At 42.9% G+C, this 18,198-nt stretch overlaps 1 protein-coding gene across 2 annotated transcripts in view; it reads right to left on the bottom strand.

Moving 5' to 3' along the window:
* LOC124551005 (nuclear RNA export factor 1-like) overlaps positions 1-18,198 on the bottom strand; it is a 189,874-nt gene that overhangs the window by 121,325 nt on the left and 50,351 nt on the right. For both annotated transcript variants that reach the window (XM_047125848.1, XM_047125849.1), the window contains one exon: positions 5,253-5,362. In XM_047125848.1, coding sequence (XP_046981804.1) covers positions 5,253-5,362 — 110 coding nt within the window. The remainder of the gene's footprint in view (positions 1-5,252; positions 5,363-18,198) is intronic.

Raw genomic sequence — 18,198 nt, 5'->3', positions numbered from 1 at the left:
ACTATTCTAATTGCAACAACTTGCACCATAGCATGCACTGCCCTGTGAGGTACGCCGAGTGGCTAAAGCATCTAACCTCACCTTTCTGCTGTGCCCAGACAGAGTACTGCTGGGCCTCAACTTAAATGCACTTACTGAGGCATTTCGTACCATCCCACTCACTGAAGGGCTAAAATCCTGCAACACCTACCCAGTTTTCATTTACAAAAAGCACAAGAACATGAAGTGCTGCCTATGTAATACAAGTAAACAGAAAAACACTCGCTTTTGTTAAGAAAAGATTCAAATAGACGGGCCAACTGGGACAAATTTATCTTTTGACAGGAAATCATTTACTTTGAAGTGCAGTGGTTTCCTAAAACAATACAAAGAACAAAGCACTTCCCCAATTAAGACTGTGCCTAGCACCAAAGCAGAGTGTGCCAAATCTTAGAACAGCACATTACTTACAGTGGCCCACAGACCGTCAGTGATTTTCTTTGGTAACTCGTGTGACAAGCGAGGCAAACTGCGGCATTGTCTCTGACACTAAGGAATGGCGCTATAGCTGCTGCTGCAATGAACTGCCAGTGCTGAAGCTGCCCTCGGTGTAGTACAAGTACAACAATGCAAAGGAGAGCAAAGGAGTTGGGTGGCTTCCCTTAGCTCCAGAATATATATCTCAGCTATGTCATTTTTTATGAAGTACTTGCTCAGGCTTCTGTCAAGTGCTCAGTCGTAATTCCCTCCCACCCACCAAATTCAGAAGGTGACCCTACTTATAGCCTCGATTTCATGTGGAGTGACTACTAGTTTGATTAGATCTTTTGCTGTAAGTATAAAGGGAGCTTTATATTCAAAGAGAGCTTTGCCCCCCCTCCCCCCCCCCCCCCCGCCCCTCCTCCCCCCCCCCCCCTCCCCCCGCCAATTTTCTAGAGGTTTGAGGAAGGATTGGAAAGTAACATACAATAATTTTTTTCTTCCCTGTTACTGTAGCTGGAATGTTGAAATTTCATAGCATTATAGTCTGAAGTTTGTGATACAGAGGGTATTTTGTTTTCATATGCAGCTCTGGCGAGAGAAGCCTGGACTATGATACAAAAATGGTGCGTGTCTTACTGTCATCAGTAACGAAGTTTAGTCCAATATTTGTGGGTCAAAGAGCATACACCAAGTGAAATTCACAGGGACATGTGTTGGGTGTACAGGGATGACTGTATGAACTGTAGCAAAGTCTCCAGATGGTACGTATTCTTCCAAGAAGGCTGTGTGAACCTTAATGATTTGCCACACTATGGCAGCTGCAACCTTGCAGAATGTTGGTGCCACTGAAGCAGCAATTTTGAGCAATGGCAATTGCAATTGCAAACCTTATTGCAGCAGTTCAACATTTCCTACTGTGCAGTGTACAATACTGTTCATGACATGTTGAAATTTGATAAACTTAGGACTTGCTGGGTGCCTAAAACCTGACAGACAACCACAATGGTCAGCAAAAGATTACATGTAATGTGGTGGCATCACTTTTTGAAAGGATTTGTCACTGGTGATGAGTCATGGGCACACCACTATGTGCCCAAAACCGAGCAGGTCTCCATGGAGTGGAAACATTCTGGTTTCCATTATGAAAAAAATTCAAAGAGGCCCAGTCTGCTAGGAAAGTGCTTGTGACAGCATTCTGGGATATGCAAGGCGTGTTACTGGTGGATTTTTCTAAACACAGGATCACTGTGAATGCTACAGGCTACACTAAAACTTTGGTTAAGTTGCGTCATGCCCTTTGGGATGAACACAACAAAGTTAATGCTGACGGTGTCAAACTTCTTCATGGCAATCTTCGCCTCGATATTGCTGCTCTTGTTCATGAGAAAATTACCAAATTTTGGTGGTAGGTGCTCCAGCATGCTCCATACAATCCAGATCTTCCACCATTGGACCTTCATCTGCTCGGCCCCAAGAAAAAATTCCTGATCGGCCAACGCATTGCGACAAATGTGGAAGTAAAATTGGCAGTCCCTACGTGGTCATATACCATCCAAACGCAAACTGATACCACTCGGGGAGAAATGTGTTGAGAACGTTGGTGAATATGTAGAAAAGTAAGTGAAAGATTTAAGTTGATTTGAGATTTCTTTTGTTTTGTTACCTATTAAACTTTTTGGTATTAAAATTATTGTTCATTACTTTCCAATCTTTCCTCATATATCTATGTGAGCCACAAAGCTCGCATATTGCTGACAATACATCCTGACAATGTTATCCAATGACATGTACTCACACATGTTGCTGCTCTTTGTGCTGGAACATATCCGGCCACTAGTGCCGAGCAATGTATAAAACTCATATAAAGGTATTGAACTGAATGATCACATTATTGTGAAAAGGATAGATTGCTACTTGCCATACAGTGGACATGCTGAGTTTCAGACCAGCACAAAAAGAAGACTGCTAAACAAGTAAGCTTTAGGCCAAAAGGTGTTCTTATGAATTAGACAACACACACACACACACACACACACACACACACACACACACACACACACGATCACTGTCTTAGGCTGCTGAGGGAACACTGCTTGGTCTCAGCAGCCAGAGCCAGTAGTCTCGTGTGCGTGTGCATGTTGTCCAATTCAGGAAAAGGCCTTTTGGCTGAAAGCTTAATTGTTTAGCAGTTTTTTGTGTTGTGCCTGTCTGCAACTCAACATCTCTGCTGAATGGTGAGTAGCAACCTATCTGTTTCATAATATTGTCATTATTCTATTCTGGATTTTTCGTTGCTTGAACTGAACAACCACTCTTTCCTTCTCATCTTGTCCAGTAAGTCTCTCCTGACCCCTGGGTTCCCCATTTCCTGAAACTCACTATTCATTTTCCTTAACCCCTCTCCCTTTGCCTCCACTCCTTCTGCCAGGAGAAGGAGCCACTGGCTCTGAAATCTCGCAAATTTGAGTACTTTTGTACACGTTTTTTCCTGCCGTCACTTGCCAATTACATTATATTTTTGATAACTGATCATTTTCATTCACGAGGAATAAAGTTAGAAACAATAAGAGAAATCAGACTTTGAAGATGCATTCTTCTTAAGTAAGCAGCATGCTACGGAATATTTAAATCACAAACTCATATCTTTACCTAGAATTTTACCAGAATGTTGAAATACGATTCCGAATATCTCATTCGAGCAACTGGTTTGAGAATTGCCAAAACTGATACAAGTATGAGAGAGTAAGTACCAGTTACAGCCCGACTGGCACCCACTCTTCTGATTTCAACTACTGGTGATTCATACAGAAGTGTAAAGTATCTTTTCAAACTGTACTATTCACCAATAAGTCTCTTGATACCAAAAGTATGCAATGCTTTTGTAGAAGGACAGAAGGACTTCATTAAGGTAAGTTTGAAATAAGAATACAATTTTTAAGTATATTTTATTTTTGTTGACCAGCCCAAAGTAACACACATGAGAAGCTAAAACCAAAATTGAACACAATTCAACCTCATTGCCAACAGCTTGCCGACTGTCCTTTTTCAGACCACGTGTACCTTACTTTTGTCATCCCACAGCTTGGTTGTAGATGACTTGCATTGAAGAAATTCATACTTATCTCATTTGTCTGCTTTCCCATTGTTGTATATATCGTACTCACAACAACAACAACAACAACAACAACAACTATTACTACTAAAAGCATCTCTGTATGCATAAAACTTTTGAAGAAAATTGGTACAATATATTTTTCACTCAGAGGAGTGCTGTGTGTGAGAGAAGTAGGAAACAAGGATGAGAGTGAGAGGGAAGCATTTACAGGAATGGCAGAGATCGATATTGTAGTACAATAGAAAATACACTCGAACCTCAGTGGTGAACTCCGGCAAACCCCTCCGCGTATGTTGGCAAATACCTGCGACATCAGCAATATTGCCTGAGCATATCTCTAAAATGTTTTGTATTGCAGCCACATTGCAGGAATGTTGACAGCAATTCTATTTGATCCAAATATTGCATAAAATGTGGCCAGTGCAACTGTGTCCTCGCACAAAATCTCCACTGTAAGCTAAGGAACCAGTGGCAGCATTATTCGGCTGACATTTCTGGAAGCTTCACGACAGTTGTATACCAATTTCTAGTGTGAATACACTGTAAAGACATGTATGTCAGCTCTCAGTGTTTTCGTGCATAAACGCTCTTCTGATACATAACTGAAGCTCAGATCAGCTCACGATATCAGTTACATACAAACAAAATATTCAATAAAGGTGCCTGTCACATTCTCTTATTGAATTTAAATAATTTGGGCTCACATTAGCTCATGAAATCAATTCTTCAATAATCATTACTAATGTGGAATGAGACTGAATGAAGCACAGATCCCATCTCGGTGCCACACTACAAATTTTCCATTTTGTCCACCTGGGCAGCCAACTCTAACCCATAATAGAAACTTTAGTGACCACACTGGTACTATCTAAGTACAATTTGTTACTTTAGAGCTTTATCTCCTAATGCTGCAACCAACTTTCTATTTATTTCACTGGCACTTTTTACCTTAAAAAATACAAAATGTATCTTTGTTGAAGCTCCCAATTGCTCAAGACGGTGCATCATCTTGGATTTGGCACGGAATCTTACAGTATCCAGTAACTTCTTAGAATAAGTAACTGCTTTTCTCATCACACTGATCTGCTATGTTAATTTCTGTTGCACAAGGCCCAGATCGACTTGATAATTACTCTCGCCAGTCCTTAATTAAGTTAGGAATGTGAATTCGTCCTACAAAACAAACTGTTTCTGACAATATGTCATGCTTCCCCTTTGTCCCCATCTGCTCCTCCATTTTTTCAGGCATAAGTGACAGGTTGGTCTCAGTGTGTGAAGTAACTGATGTGTGCTTTGTAATCCATCGAATCACATTCAGATTTTTCCCTTTCGCATCAGCGTTTGCTTTGTTGCACTCTTTAAGGGACATGTAAATGGGCACTAAGTTTTCTTGTCAGTGAATAACACAAATAGTCACAAATCGGTGGCCGGTTGTGTTATTCACCAACAACTGTTAAGTTCACAAGTTCCAGCATGGATAAAATAGCACACAGTATTCTGTTAAGGTTATTCTAACCATATGCATGTATAGTCATTCTGATTGCCCTATCACCTGATGTAGTATGTATACAATTACAAACTTTAACTTCCATCAACATATTACAAAAATTTTGTAAAAAAATTGTTATCAATGTACTATCACATAGCTTTCCATATCAAAAACTGTCATACTTACAGTGATTTGATGCCACTGGCTGGCAGAACTTCCTAGGAGAATATCACTATTAAGTGCCACCATCGTTGCTGCATTTGAGCTATTCAGTTCCAAGAACTCTTCCGAAATTCCTGTTTGTACCAGAAGTAGACATTTTATAATGACATACTTTGATAGTTGGGAATGAACAATCACATATTAAGAGACATATGCACAATGGCTGCCTGTTTCAGCACACAATTATCAACAAAAAGTGAGTCTTTGTTGAGACAAGGAAAAGTTGCTGATTAATGGAACGGAACCCATTACAATTTGAGGATACAGAACAACGCACAAACAGAGGATGCATACATTACTGAACAATCACAGCATATTCTTTTTTCTGCATGGTGTTGGCAGGAAACGACTCCAAGACGGTTGGACAATAGGCTTCAGACATACATTTGAGAGGAGTGAGCACATGATCAGGAGAGGAGGGACAAGAGATGATCCAGTTGGAGAGGGTTGGAGGGCAGAGGATGGACTAGAGGGCTGGGGGAGGTGAGTGTACGGGCTGGGGAGGGGAAGGAGGCAATGCGCAGGCAGGAGAGGGGGGAAATGCATGGGGGGGAGGCGAGTGCACGGGAAGGACGGCGAGGCGAGTGCATGGTTAGGGGAGGGGAGGGGAGGGGAGGGGAGGGGAGGGGAGGCGAGTGCACGGGCCGGGCGGGGAGGGGAGGGGAGGCGAGTGCACGGGCAGGGGAGGGGAGGGGATTGGAGGCGAGTGCACGGGCAGGGGAGGGGAGGGGATTGGAGGCGAGTGCACGGGCAGGGGAGGGGAGGGGATTGGAGGTGAGTGCACGGGCAGGGGAGGGGAGGGGATTGGAGGCGAGTGCACGGCCAGGGGAGGGGAGGGGATTGGAGGCGAGTGCACGGCCAGGGGAAGGGAGGGGATTGGAAGCGAGTGCACGGCCAGGGGAGGGGAGGGGATTGGAGGCGAGTGCACGGCCAGGGGAGGGGAGGGGAGGCGAGTGCACGGCCAGGGGAGGGGAGGCGAGTGCACGGCCAGAGGGGAGGAGAGTGCATAGCCAGGGCGGGAGGCGAGTGCATGGGCCGGGTGGGGGGGAGGCGAGACCACGGGCTGGGGGGAGGTGAGTGTACGAGCTGTTGGGGGTGAGTGTTCGGGCTGTTGGAGGCGAGTTTGAAGGCCGGGATAGGTGAACAGCGTGCCAGGCAGGGAGGGAGGTTGGGCTAAAGTGAGCCTGGGGATGGCAGCAGGCTAAAGGGCAGGACATGAAGGGGATAAGGAGGTTGGATAGACTTTAGAGAGAGGTGAAGGTAAGAGCCAGATGGGAAGTTAGAGGATAAGGCAGCGAGAGGGAGGGGAAGGTGAGCCGATGCCAGGGTTGTACGTGAGGGGATGGGGCAGGGAGCAAGCAATATGATCGGAGGGAGGTGGTGGGCAGTACGGGGGAAGCCGGCTGGCGGGTCAGGGCAGGCAGTGTGTGGGACATGGGACAAGGGAGGCAGTGGGGAGCGGTGAGAGTTCAGGCGGGTCGTCAAGGGCAGTGTACGGGCGGGACGGCGAGGGGAGTGTACGATCACTGAGGCGAGTGTACGGATGCAATGAGGGGAGGGGAGTGTACGATAGCCGAGGGGAGTGTACAGATGTGATGAGGGGAGGGGGGTGTATGATCACTGAGGCGAGTGTACGGACGTGATGAGGGGAGGGGAGTGTACGATCGCCAAGGCGAGTGTACGGACGTGATGAGGGGATGGGAGTGTACGATCGCCAAGGTGAGTGTACGGACACGATGAGGGGACGGCAGTGTATGAGTGCCTAGGTGAGTGTAGAGATGCTGTGAGATGAGAGGAGTGTACGAGTGCCGAGGCAAGTGTACGGACATTGTGAGGGGAGGGGAGGCAATGAGTGGCAAGGCAAGTGTACAGACACTACGATGGAAGGGGAGTGTATGAGTGCTGAGGGGAGTGTATGGACGCGCTGAGGGGAGGGGTGTGTATGGACATGATGAGGGGAGGGGAGTGTACAAGCAACGAGGTACGGACGCGATAAGGGGACGGCAGTGTACGAGCACCTAGGCAAGTGTCGAGACGCTGTGAGATGAGAGGAGTGTACGAGTGCCGAGGCGAGTGTACGGACATTGTGAGGGGAGGGGAGTGTATGAGTGGCAAGGCAAGTGTACAGACACAATGATGGAAGGGGAGTGTATGGACATGACGAGGGGAGGGGAGTGTATGGACATGACGAGGGGAGGGGAGTGTATGGACATGATGAGGGGAGGGGAGTGTATGGACATGATGAGGGGAGGAGAGTGTAAGGACATGATGAGGGGAGGAGAGTGTATGGACATGATGAAGGGAGGGGAGGGGAGTGTACAAGCACCGAGGCGAGTGTACGGACAGGATGAGGGGAGGGGAGTGTACAAGCACCGAGGCGAGTGTACCGACAGGACGAGGGGAGGGGAGTGTACGAGTGCCGAGGCGAGTGTAGGGACAGGACGAGGGGAGGGGAGTGTACGAGCGTCGAGGCAAGTGTACGGACACGACGGGGTGAGGAAGAGTACGAGCGCCAAGGCGAGTGTACGTGCGCCGAGGCGAGTGTACGATCGTCAAGGCAAGTGTATGGACACGTCAAGGGGAGGGGAGTGTACGAGTGCCTAGGCGAGTGAACGGACGGGACGAGGGGAGTGTATGGACGGGATGAGGGGAGTGCATGGACGGGATGAGGGGAGTGTATGGAGATGATGAGGGGAGTTTACGGACGTGACGAGGGGAGTGTGAAGATGTGATGATGGGGATAAAATATATGGAATGTCATTGATTTAATATTATAGATATAATTTTTTTCTAGATTACATGGATAACAATACATTTGTATTATTAAATGTAGTCAATTGTTGGAAGATGAGAAGTCGTTTGATCATCATTGTTTTTGTCTTCTCTTTGACAAAGGCTGGACTGATGCAGCTCTCCATTCTACTCTGTTATGTGCAAACCTCCATCTCTGAATAAGTACTGCAACATAAATCCTTCTGAATAAGCTTACTCTATTCATCTTTTGGTCTCCTTCTAAAATTTTTACCCTCCATACTTCCCTTCAATACTAAACTGGTGATCCCTTATTGTCTCAGAATTTGTCCTATCAACCAATCCCTTTTTTTAGCCAAGTTGTGACACAACTTTCATTCCTGCTCAATTCCTTTCTGTACCTCCTCACTATACTCTGTTCATCATAAGAATAAAACTGATGTAAACATTACGCCACGTATTATTCTGTGTTTGGTTGAATTTCATTGGATTTCATTACACGTGGACAGCACTGCAACAGAGAAGTGAGAAGTTGCAGTAAAAGATGTTAAAAAGAGACGAGTAAAGAAACAACATAGCTTCAAATGTTACTCAATTTTTGAAGAAAATTTAATAATATTCAGCAAAACTACAGCACTACCTTGCGCTTCTCAGGTGACCAGACAGAAAGCATAAATGCTTTCATTCTGACCTGACATAGTATTCTAATTATGAACAAGAGTGATGAAAACTCCTAACTTAAACAGAGGATAATTTTTCTGAGCGAGCTATATGGGAGGCAAAAGCATACGGCACGGAATTCACCGTACTTTTGAATACCAAAGCCACTGAAGGTATCAATTACAGTTAGTTGTCGTAATCTCTTAGCTCCTTCCCTATCTGAATCCAGGAAATACGTTTCAGTTCTGGACCTGTCATCTGCTTATGTTGATAAGGAGTTGGTCAACAACCAAATCCATGAACCCGACTAGCTGCCACATTTTCTCCTTTTCTTTTATGATGCACCATTCTATGTTCCACCAGCGTTCAGCAGTGACATGCATTTGCTAGTTCCATTATGTCTGGCAGCTTAACAGTCTTTTTGTTTTTCTGGCCAAATCCCTTAAATTGGCTACAGAACAGTTCTGTTGGGTTCATATTGTTATGGTACAGTGAAAAAGTAAAAATGCAGCTTTTGTATGCTGTGAAAATGATTGTTTTTCACATAGTCCAAACAAAAAATATTTGGTTTTTCATTTTTGCCTTACAAATTAAACTGTTATGGTTCCTTTATTTAAGCAACCTTCAGTCTTTCATAAAATATCAATAATTAAGAATTTATCTTTGAAATGAAAACAAATTTTGTGTGCAATATGTAACTAGAAACAAGAAGGCATGCATTATTCATAAAAAGGATGACAAATTTTACAATTATGAGATTTAGGTATTTCAAATTGAATGAGAAAAGACTATCTCTGTAAATTTATTAAAAACATTAAGAACTACATATTTCTTGGCACTTTTTAACCATGTTCCACACATGTGTTTCACTACGGAACAGGAAGCAGCCTCAGCCATTTTCATACTGCATACTAACAGCATGACAATCAGAACACAAAAGTGCAGAGGCTGTGACTGTACATGATTTTTGATATAAAAACTATTTAGCTAAGGCATTATTAAGAAAAATGTTGATGGCTATTACCAGATTTGAGTATCTTAAAGTTTCATTTAATGTAACTTAGTAATAATACATCTAACACGTAAGCAGAACCAACGTCCAAGAGCACAACAACACTAGTGTTCATCTGCTGCGACTTCTGGCCAATCATCACATTTGTTTGTTTACATCAGGTTTATTCTTATGGTGAATGGAGTATAGTTACATGACGTACCAGGTGTACCGGTATGAAATGAGTGTTTTTTTGTGAAAATGAAACACTAATTTTTTATTGAAGAGTACAAACATTTTATTCAAAGTACTGGCCATTGCTTTCTCTACATTTTGACCACCTTTCTGGCAATTTGTGGACACCACGCCAACAGAAATGTTTGTCACAGTTTCACCAGGTTTTAGAAGTTCATGATACACCACACCTTTCTGATCACACCAAACACAGAGCATTGTCTTCTTGCTGAATCGATCTGGTTTTGCAGTCGATATTGATGGTTGTCTCGGATTAACCCATGATTTTTCCCATTTAGGGTTCTTAAAATAAATCCATTTTTCATTGCCAGTAACAATTCGATGCAAAATTGATTTTCTTTCATGTCTTTGAAGCAAAATTTGACAAATGGTTTTTCAGTTTTCCATCTGTCTTTCATTCAATTCATGTGTCACCCATTTTCCACACTTTTGGATCTTTCCCACAGCTTTCAAATGGTCAGAAATTGTTTGTTGTGCAACACTTAGCATTGCTGCCATTTGCTTCTGACTCAAAGTATCATTTTCATCCAATATTGCTTGCAATTCGGCGTCTTCGAACTTTTTTGGTGGTCTTCCATGTTCTTCATTTCTTACATCAAAATCATTATTTCTGAACCGTTGAAACCATCTTTTGCATATTGCTTCTGATAGGGCATGATCACCATATGCCTCAACAAGCATTCGATGCGGCTCTGCAGCACTTTTTTTTCAAACAAAAAATTAATGCTCTCTGCAAATCATCACTTTCTGGTACAAAATTCGACATTGTTAACACGATGAAAACATATGATATTGTTTGTTCCATGGCTTAATGTATACTAAATATCTTTGACAGATGTCACATCAACCAAACAAACAAAAATTAAGGCTCGTTCACCACAAATGTTCCCTATCGACACATTTGTATATTAATGCTCATTTGATACCGGTACACCTGGTACTCATCTTTTCTTCAGCATTTTTCTGTAGCACCACATCCAAAAGTTTATCATCTGTTCATGTTGAAACTGTTTATTGTCCATTTTTCACTTGTATACATGGCTCCACTCCATACAAACACCTTCAGAAAAACTTTCTAACACTTAAATCTATATTCGATGTTAACAAATTTATCTTCTTCAAATATGCTTCTTCTGCCATTACCAATCTACATTTTTATCCACTCAACTGACAAGGCTGCTTTCGCAGCGGCCTGGTCTCTGATGGGGTAGGAAAAGTGTGACAGGACTGGGGTACGAAGTGCTGGGTGGGTGGATTGGGCAGATCTTGCACCTTGGCCCATCACAGGGATACGATCCCTGTGGCAAGGGGTTGGGGGTGGCAGTGGCACAGGAAAGGACTAGAATGTGTGGAGATTGGGTGGGCAATGGAACACCACTTTTGGAGGCAGCTCCTGATTTGTAAAAGAGAGAGAGAGAGAGAGAGAGAGAGAGAGAGAGAGAGAGAGAGAGAGAGAGGAGGTTCCAGTATTCGGGGCGACAGGTGGGGGGAGGGGAGGGTGTTTGAAATTTAAACTTCTTAAAACATCATTTTAATGCTTTTATGTGCTCTGAAAAGGGCGAATACTACTTCTGTACTGATGCCACTACATATAAAGTGCTGTTAAGAGGGATGGGGAGGAACTTGGGTAGGATGTCCCTTTAGATCATGGTGAGAACCATTTTCCTTGTCAAGGTTTTGCTTATGTCTCATCATGTCCTGAAATGAGGGCTGTCCTACCCAAGGGCCTCCCCACCCCTCCTACAGTGGTATTCCATCACCCACTCAATCTCCATCCCTATGCCACCCATCGTAGTTCATCCCTATGCCACCCACACACACAACCCCTTGTCACACGGCAAGATCTGGCCAATCCACCTACCAAGAACTTCCTGCTCCAGTCCTGTCACAGGCCCATACTACCCAATCAGAGGCCAAGTCACCTGTGAAAGCAGCCACACGATATACCAACTCTGCTGCAAATACTGCACTGCCCGTTACATCAGAATGAGTACTGACCAGGTGTCCAGAAGGGCAAATTATCTCTGTCAAGCTGTTACCGAGAACAAAGCTGACCACCCAGTGCCTCAATTTCAATGGCTTCTTCACAACCTGAGCCCTATGGATCCTTTTCTCCACCACCACATCCTCTGAACTAAACAGAGAACAGTTATACTCGAAACACGTCCTACACTGACATAATTGTCCTGTAACCTAATGTTCCGAACTTCCTCCATCCAACAATTTCCTCTTCTCTGTCCTGTCACCATCTCCCGATTCACATCACTTTTGACGTACCGTATTTACTTGAATCTAAGCAGCACTTTTTTTCCGGTTTTTGTAATCCAAAAAACCGCCTGCGGCTTAGAATTGAGTGCAAAGCAAGCGGAAATTCTGAATAATGTTGGTAGGTGCCGCCACAACTAACTTCTGCCGTCGAATATATGTATATGTAGCGCTACACAGGCATGCTTTGTAGACACAAAGATAAATACTGGCGCCAAAACCTCTGCGTCAGTAAATAAATTTAAAAAAAAGAGTGGAAGACGAGCTTTTTTTCTCCGCCCCGAGTTTCGACCACTGCATTTTCATACATTATCCAACGAAGTAAATACAAATTCCATATTGTTCATCTTCGAATGTAGCAGAATTTCAATGTACTTCGAAAATCCGACGGGCAAGACTGTTTGGGATGTTTGTGAATATGGCCAACTCTACGTTCTGAATTTTTTCCTACCTGTGAGAAGAGATGGTTGCTAATAGGAACCTGATGAAATGTGAACCACATGCAGTATTCTCTTCACCATAAGAATAATACGAATATAAACATTTTGCCATGTATTCTTTCGTGTTTGCTGCTATCTCATTTAAATCCTGTCTGCCTAATAAACTACGAAACTAGAGTGAGACAACAGCAAACGCGGAAGAATATACGTATCGTGTCATGTTTATATTCGTATTATTCTTATGCCTAATAGTGATACAGTCAGAAATGAAGCACGGCAATTTACTAGATTTTTAAATCTAAGATTACTTTAATTTCTGTGCAGAATTTGATGTACTAGAGAAGCGGCCGCAAAGATTTTCAAATGGAGAAAAATGTTCGCCTAACTCTCGTTCAAAACATGTTCTATCATACGCAGTCTATTATTTGGTTCTTGTTGATCATTATCAAAGAAAGCAGCAGTGTAAGTAACAACAAATAGCAGTCTCCTGCCATTGTTTTGCTAATGAGACGATTCATCTCTCTTTTTTTTTTTTTAATTGTAAGCGGCGGTAGCGTGCACAAAATCAAGCCATGCCGCGAGTGGCGACAGGCCATAAACACACACTATCAGAATGAGACAAACAATGCTTGACACAGTACAGTAATGCATTTTCAGCTTAGAGTGACGTAAACACCTATAGCAAAGAAAACGGCACTTATCAGATCAAGACAAAATAAGCAATCGCTTCAAACCAGACAAAGCACGTGAAAAAGGAAGGATACCCGTATAAATACGGACGGAGCGCCTGACGCATAGCAATGGCTACCTGGTAAAGCTTAACTGCTAAGCTTACGACTCGAACCAAAGTACTGTAGGTGTATCGTCATTCATTCGACCTAAATTGTGTCTCATATTACAATGGACCAACTTTGTTTCGATTTGGAGGTATGGCCTAAAACTTTTCTCTCCCCTTGAATTTCAAATCTCAAATTTCAGGTGCAGCTTAGATTCGGGAAATTTTTTTTTCCTTGATTTCGAGTCTCATTTTTCAGGTGCGGCTTAGATTCGAGTGCGGCTTAGATTCGAGTAAATACGGTATGTCACTCCCCTCTGGCTCCAACAACTGTTCATCACCCCTCCGTCCTGTATTTCTAGCCACCAAAGAGACTGTGTCCCTCCGAGCTGCTAGCCAACCAACCAAACCCCTCTCAGTGCCTCCATCTTCTACCCCCCCCCCCCTCCACCCACCCCACCCTAACCCACCTGATGAAAAGCAGCACTGGCACTGTCTGGCCAGAAGGCCCCTGGTAAGGAGTGTGAGTGTGTGTGTGTGTGTGTGTGTGTGTGTGTGTGTGTGTGTGTGTGTACGCGCGCGCGCGAACTATAGGTCGAAAAAGGATTGCCCTGAAAGCTAGCAAGTTTACTTTCTTTTCTTTGTGCACCTATTGCTGTGCTGTCTGAACAGGACACAGCCATGGCAAAAGCACCACAGGTGCACAGATGCGAACTGGTGCCAGTGCCATATAGATTCCCCACTCAGTCGGGTTCCACCAGCGCCACGGGTGGTGCTGAGGATGAAGATATCGACTTTGCCTCAGCAGACTGCCAGCTGAGTACAATCTGTCAATGACCAGACGACAATGGACAGGAGACTACTCAGGAGACAGAAGAGCAGGTCTCGCCCACTCGGTTATACATCATCGTCCACAGCTGACTTAGACAAGAACGTCATTTAGTGAACTCTTAGAAATGAACAAACAGTTGTTGTATACTGCATTTGCTATGTACTGTGAAGTTTACCTACGATTAATTGCACTTAGCCGTTAAGGGCCTTTTTTGTGTTATATTACAAGCAGCGTTGCAGAATTCAATATTCAATAAATCACAAAGATAAGTAAACCTTTTTAACTACTTTGTGTGAATTTGTTACTAATTTGTTGGAGTGTTGTAGAACCTTCATTCTCCTATCTTGTTACCTGACCCTGGAGCATAGCTGTATCACAGTGGCAGGGAGAAATTGTGGTGTACTGCACCACAAGCCGTTTCACAAACTCGGCCTACCAAAACTACAGTGGCAACTCGGCCTCCACAGCAGTAGCAACGAGACCTTTACAAAACTGGCGACAAAGTGGCAGCTTCAGAAGCCAGAAGCAGTGGCGTGACTTTTGCGTCAAATTTAAAGTGTTCTTATTTGCCTTGTTTCTCCTAATCCAACACTGCACATTTGTGAAATCTTTTTGTTCTAGTTGTGGTAGCACTTCATGTATGTCACAACTTTTGCTTTTGTGTCATTGCTATTGTCTAACTAGTTACGATGTCAACCCCACCCACTACCCAACCACAATTTATAATTCACGATCCCGTGATGCAACCGTCCTTATGCCTGCACCAACTCTGGCTCCAAATCCACAAAATCTGCCAATTGTATCTGTTCCTACCAAACCATTGCCTAATGTGGATGTACAGTCGCTGCAGGAACTTAATGCGTTCCTTCGATTTCAGATGCAGTCATGTCACAGTTCCTGCCACCGTATCACACCTTTGACGCGGACGCAGAAGACTGGACGGAGTATATTGTACAATACAAGGGCCCCCTAGCAGCCCACCAAATATCAGGTATTGTGTTGCAGGTTTACTTCCTTTCCATCGCTGGTGTATCAGTGTATAGGACTTCTACAAAACTCTTCCCTACATCATGGCCTGAAGACATCCCTCATAAGACAGTCAGTGCATTAAATGAATACTGTGAAGAGCATAGCAACATTGCAGCTGCAGAGGTTTTAGTTTTTTCGTTTAAAGAAGCAACCAGGAAAAACATACCGTCAGTGGGTGAATGAATTACAAGGCTCAATGCAGAAATGCAAGTTCTGTTGGGAATGTGGACAGTATTACAGTGACTATATGATCAGGGATGCAATCACACAGAATGTGTCAGACAACAGAATCAGGGAACACATTGTGAAATAGTAGTAGTAGTAGTAGTAGTAGTAGTAGTAGTAGTAGTTTATTCATCCAGAGACAACGTACATTGCATGGATTTCGTCAAAAAATACATAGTATATACTGGGTGATCAAAAAGTCAGTATAAATTTGAAAACTTAATAAACCCCGGAATAACGTAGATAGAGAGGTACAAATTGACACACATGCTTGGAATAACATGGGGTTTTATTAAATAATAATAATAATAATAACAATAATAAAGAGAGAGAGAGAGAGAGAAGAGAGAGAGAAGAGAGAGAGAGAGAGAGAGAGAATCACAAAATGTTCGACAGATGGCGCTGAACAGCAAAACGTCAGTGACTGCACATGACAATCGTGTTACAGAATCGCATCATACCCAGCCTGGCTGATAAACACCTGCTGGAACGTACGATGTTTATGCAGGATGGCGCTCCACCCCATATTGCTAGACGCGTGAAAGATCTCTTGCGCGCATCGTTTGGTGATGATCGTGTGCTCAGCCGCCATTTTCGTCACGCCCAGACCTCAGTCCGTGTGATTATTGGCTTTGGGGTTACCTGAAGTCGCAAGTGTATCGTAATCAACCGACATCAAGGGATGCTGAAAGACAACATCCGATGCCAATGCCTCACCATAACTCCGGACATGCTTTACAGTGCTGTTCACAACATTATACCTCAACTACAGCTATTGTTGAGGAATGATGGTGGACATATTGAGCATTTCCTGTAAAGAACATCATCTTTGCTTTGTCTTACTTTGTTATGCTAATTATTGCTATTCTGATCAGATGAAGCGCCATCTGTCTGACATTATTTGAACGTTTGTATTTTTTTGGTTCTAATAAAACCCCATGTCATTCCAAGCATGTGTGTCAATTTGTACCTCTCTATCTACATTATTCTGTGATTTATTCAGTTTTCATATTTATACTGACTTTTTGATCACCCGGTATATATACATAATGTGCATAGTAGAATAAACAACATCAGACCACATTGAAATAGCATGTACAACCTTGATTAATTACATTAATGTATGAGAAAGAATTTTTACATGGAATACACAGTTGATATTTAGATATAACACATAATAATTCTAACACTTTTTTACATATTATTTATTTAGATCATAGCAACAGTAAGATAAAAATTACTATTGGCACAGAGTACATAAATCTAATTGTTTTGTATGTAGCTATTCCAGGTATTCGTTTACACTATAATAGCAGTTGGTCATTAAAAATTTGAATACTGCTTCTTTAAATGAAGACAATTTTTTTTATTTCTTTTATCTTTACCGGTAGTTTGTTATACAATCTACTTCCTTGTACGTTTGTTTGTTTCTGCGCCAGAGCCTTGTTAACTCTTTTAATATGAATGTCATTGCACTTTCTTGTGTTGTAAGTATGTGGATTCGAGTTGGATTGTAAATTGTCAATATTTCTTTTTACATTAATTATGTGTTTTCGTATATAGAGGCATGATAGGGGTAGAATATTTAGCTGTTGAAATAATTGCTTTGAAAGAGTTAGCCTTGAACTGTTGGTAATTATTCTAACAGCTCATTTTTGTAGAGTGGAGATGGTTTTGAGATTTTTCTTTTATGACCCCAGAAGGTGAGGCCATAGTATTAGCAGGATGTACATGAGCAAAGTAAACAGTTCTGCTACATTCCCTACTACATACAAAGCTATTCTGATCCTGCTCATGAGGAGGTATTGCAGATCACTGATCACCAAGACTCTTGTGATTTTGCTATAGACAGTTTTGTGCTGTAAAACAGAAAGGCATTAATAGCTCTAGTGGTACGTGGTCCCATAAACAGCCACACTTAATGGCACACAAACAGCCTCGTGGACAGAATGCCGTGACACATCAACAGCTTACGCGTAAGCTGCACTTTGCTCACCGACAGCGTGGTACAAAATCTTGCCCCCAATGCTATATAGCACATAAACATGAACATTGCCCATCCTACCAAGCCACTTGCTACTCCTGCCATCGAACTGGACACATACATAGTGTTTGCTTAAAAAGACAAAAATCTCCAGGCCACAATGTGAAAATATTGCGCCCAGCTACGCACGTGCATGTTGTAAATTCAGAACAGGTTGCTCCCCAGAACTATTGTGTGCACTAATTCTGACTTCTAATTCCCCTGTACAATGTCTCTCTAATAAAGTGTATGTACCTTTAGTGATTGCAGGCCACACAGTAAAACTTCAATTACATACAGGTGCATCAGTGTCCTTGTTAAACTACGAAACTTATGAACTGTTAGGCATACCAAAACTGTGTCAATCTACAAATACACTTACAGCATACAATGGCCAGAAACACCTAACATTGTGGCCACATATCACAATCTGCAGAAGACAGTTTGCTTCCAAGTGCCATGAACTAGACAATCAGTTAATAATTTTTGTCTTGACTTATTTGGGCTAAACATTGTGGCCAATGTGCTAGCTGTGTCTCATTTCAGTTCAAGTGACAGTGTTGCTAAGCTTTGTGACAAATTTCAAGAGTCGTTTGCTCCTGGTGTAGGTAAAGCGAATAACTTTGTAGTGCAAAAGACGCTTAAAGACAATGTGCAGCCGCAC

Source organism: Schistocerca americana, chromosome 9, assembly GCF_021461395.2.
Source record: "Schistocerca americana isolate TAMUIC-IGC-003095 chromosome 9, iqSchAmer2.1, whole genome shotgun sequence".
NCBI classification, from domain to species: Eukaryota; Metazoa; Arthropoda; class Insecta; order Orthoptera; family Acrididae; genus Schistocerca; species Schistocerca americana.
Note: the sequence above shows the minus strand (reverse complement) of the source record. Positions and strands in the feature narration are given on the sequence as shown.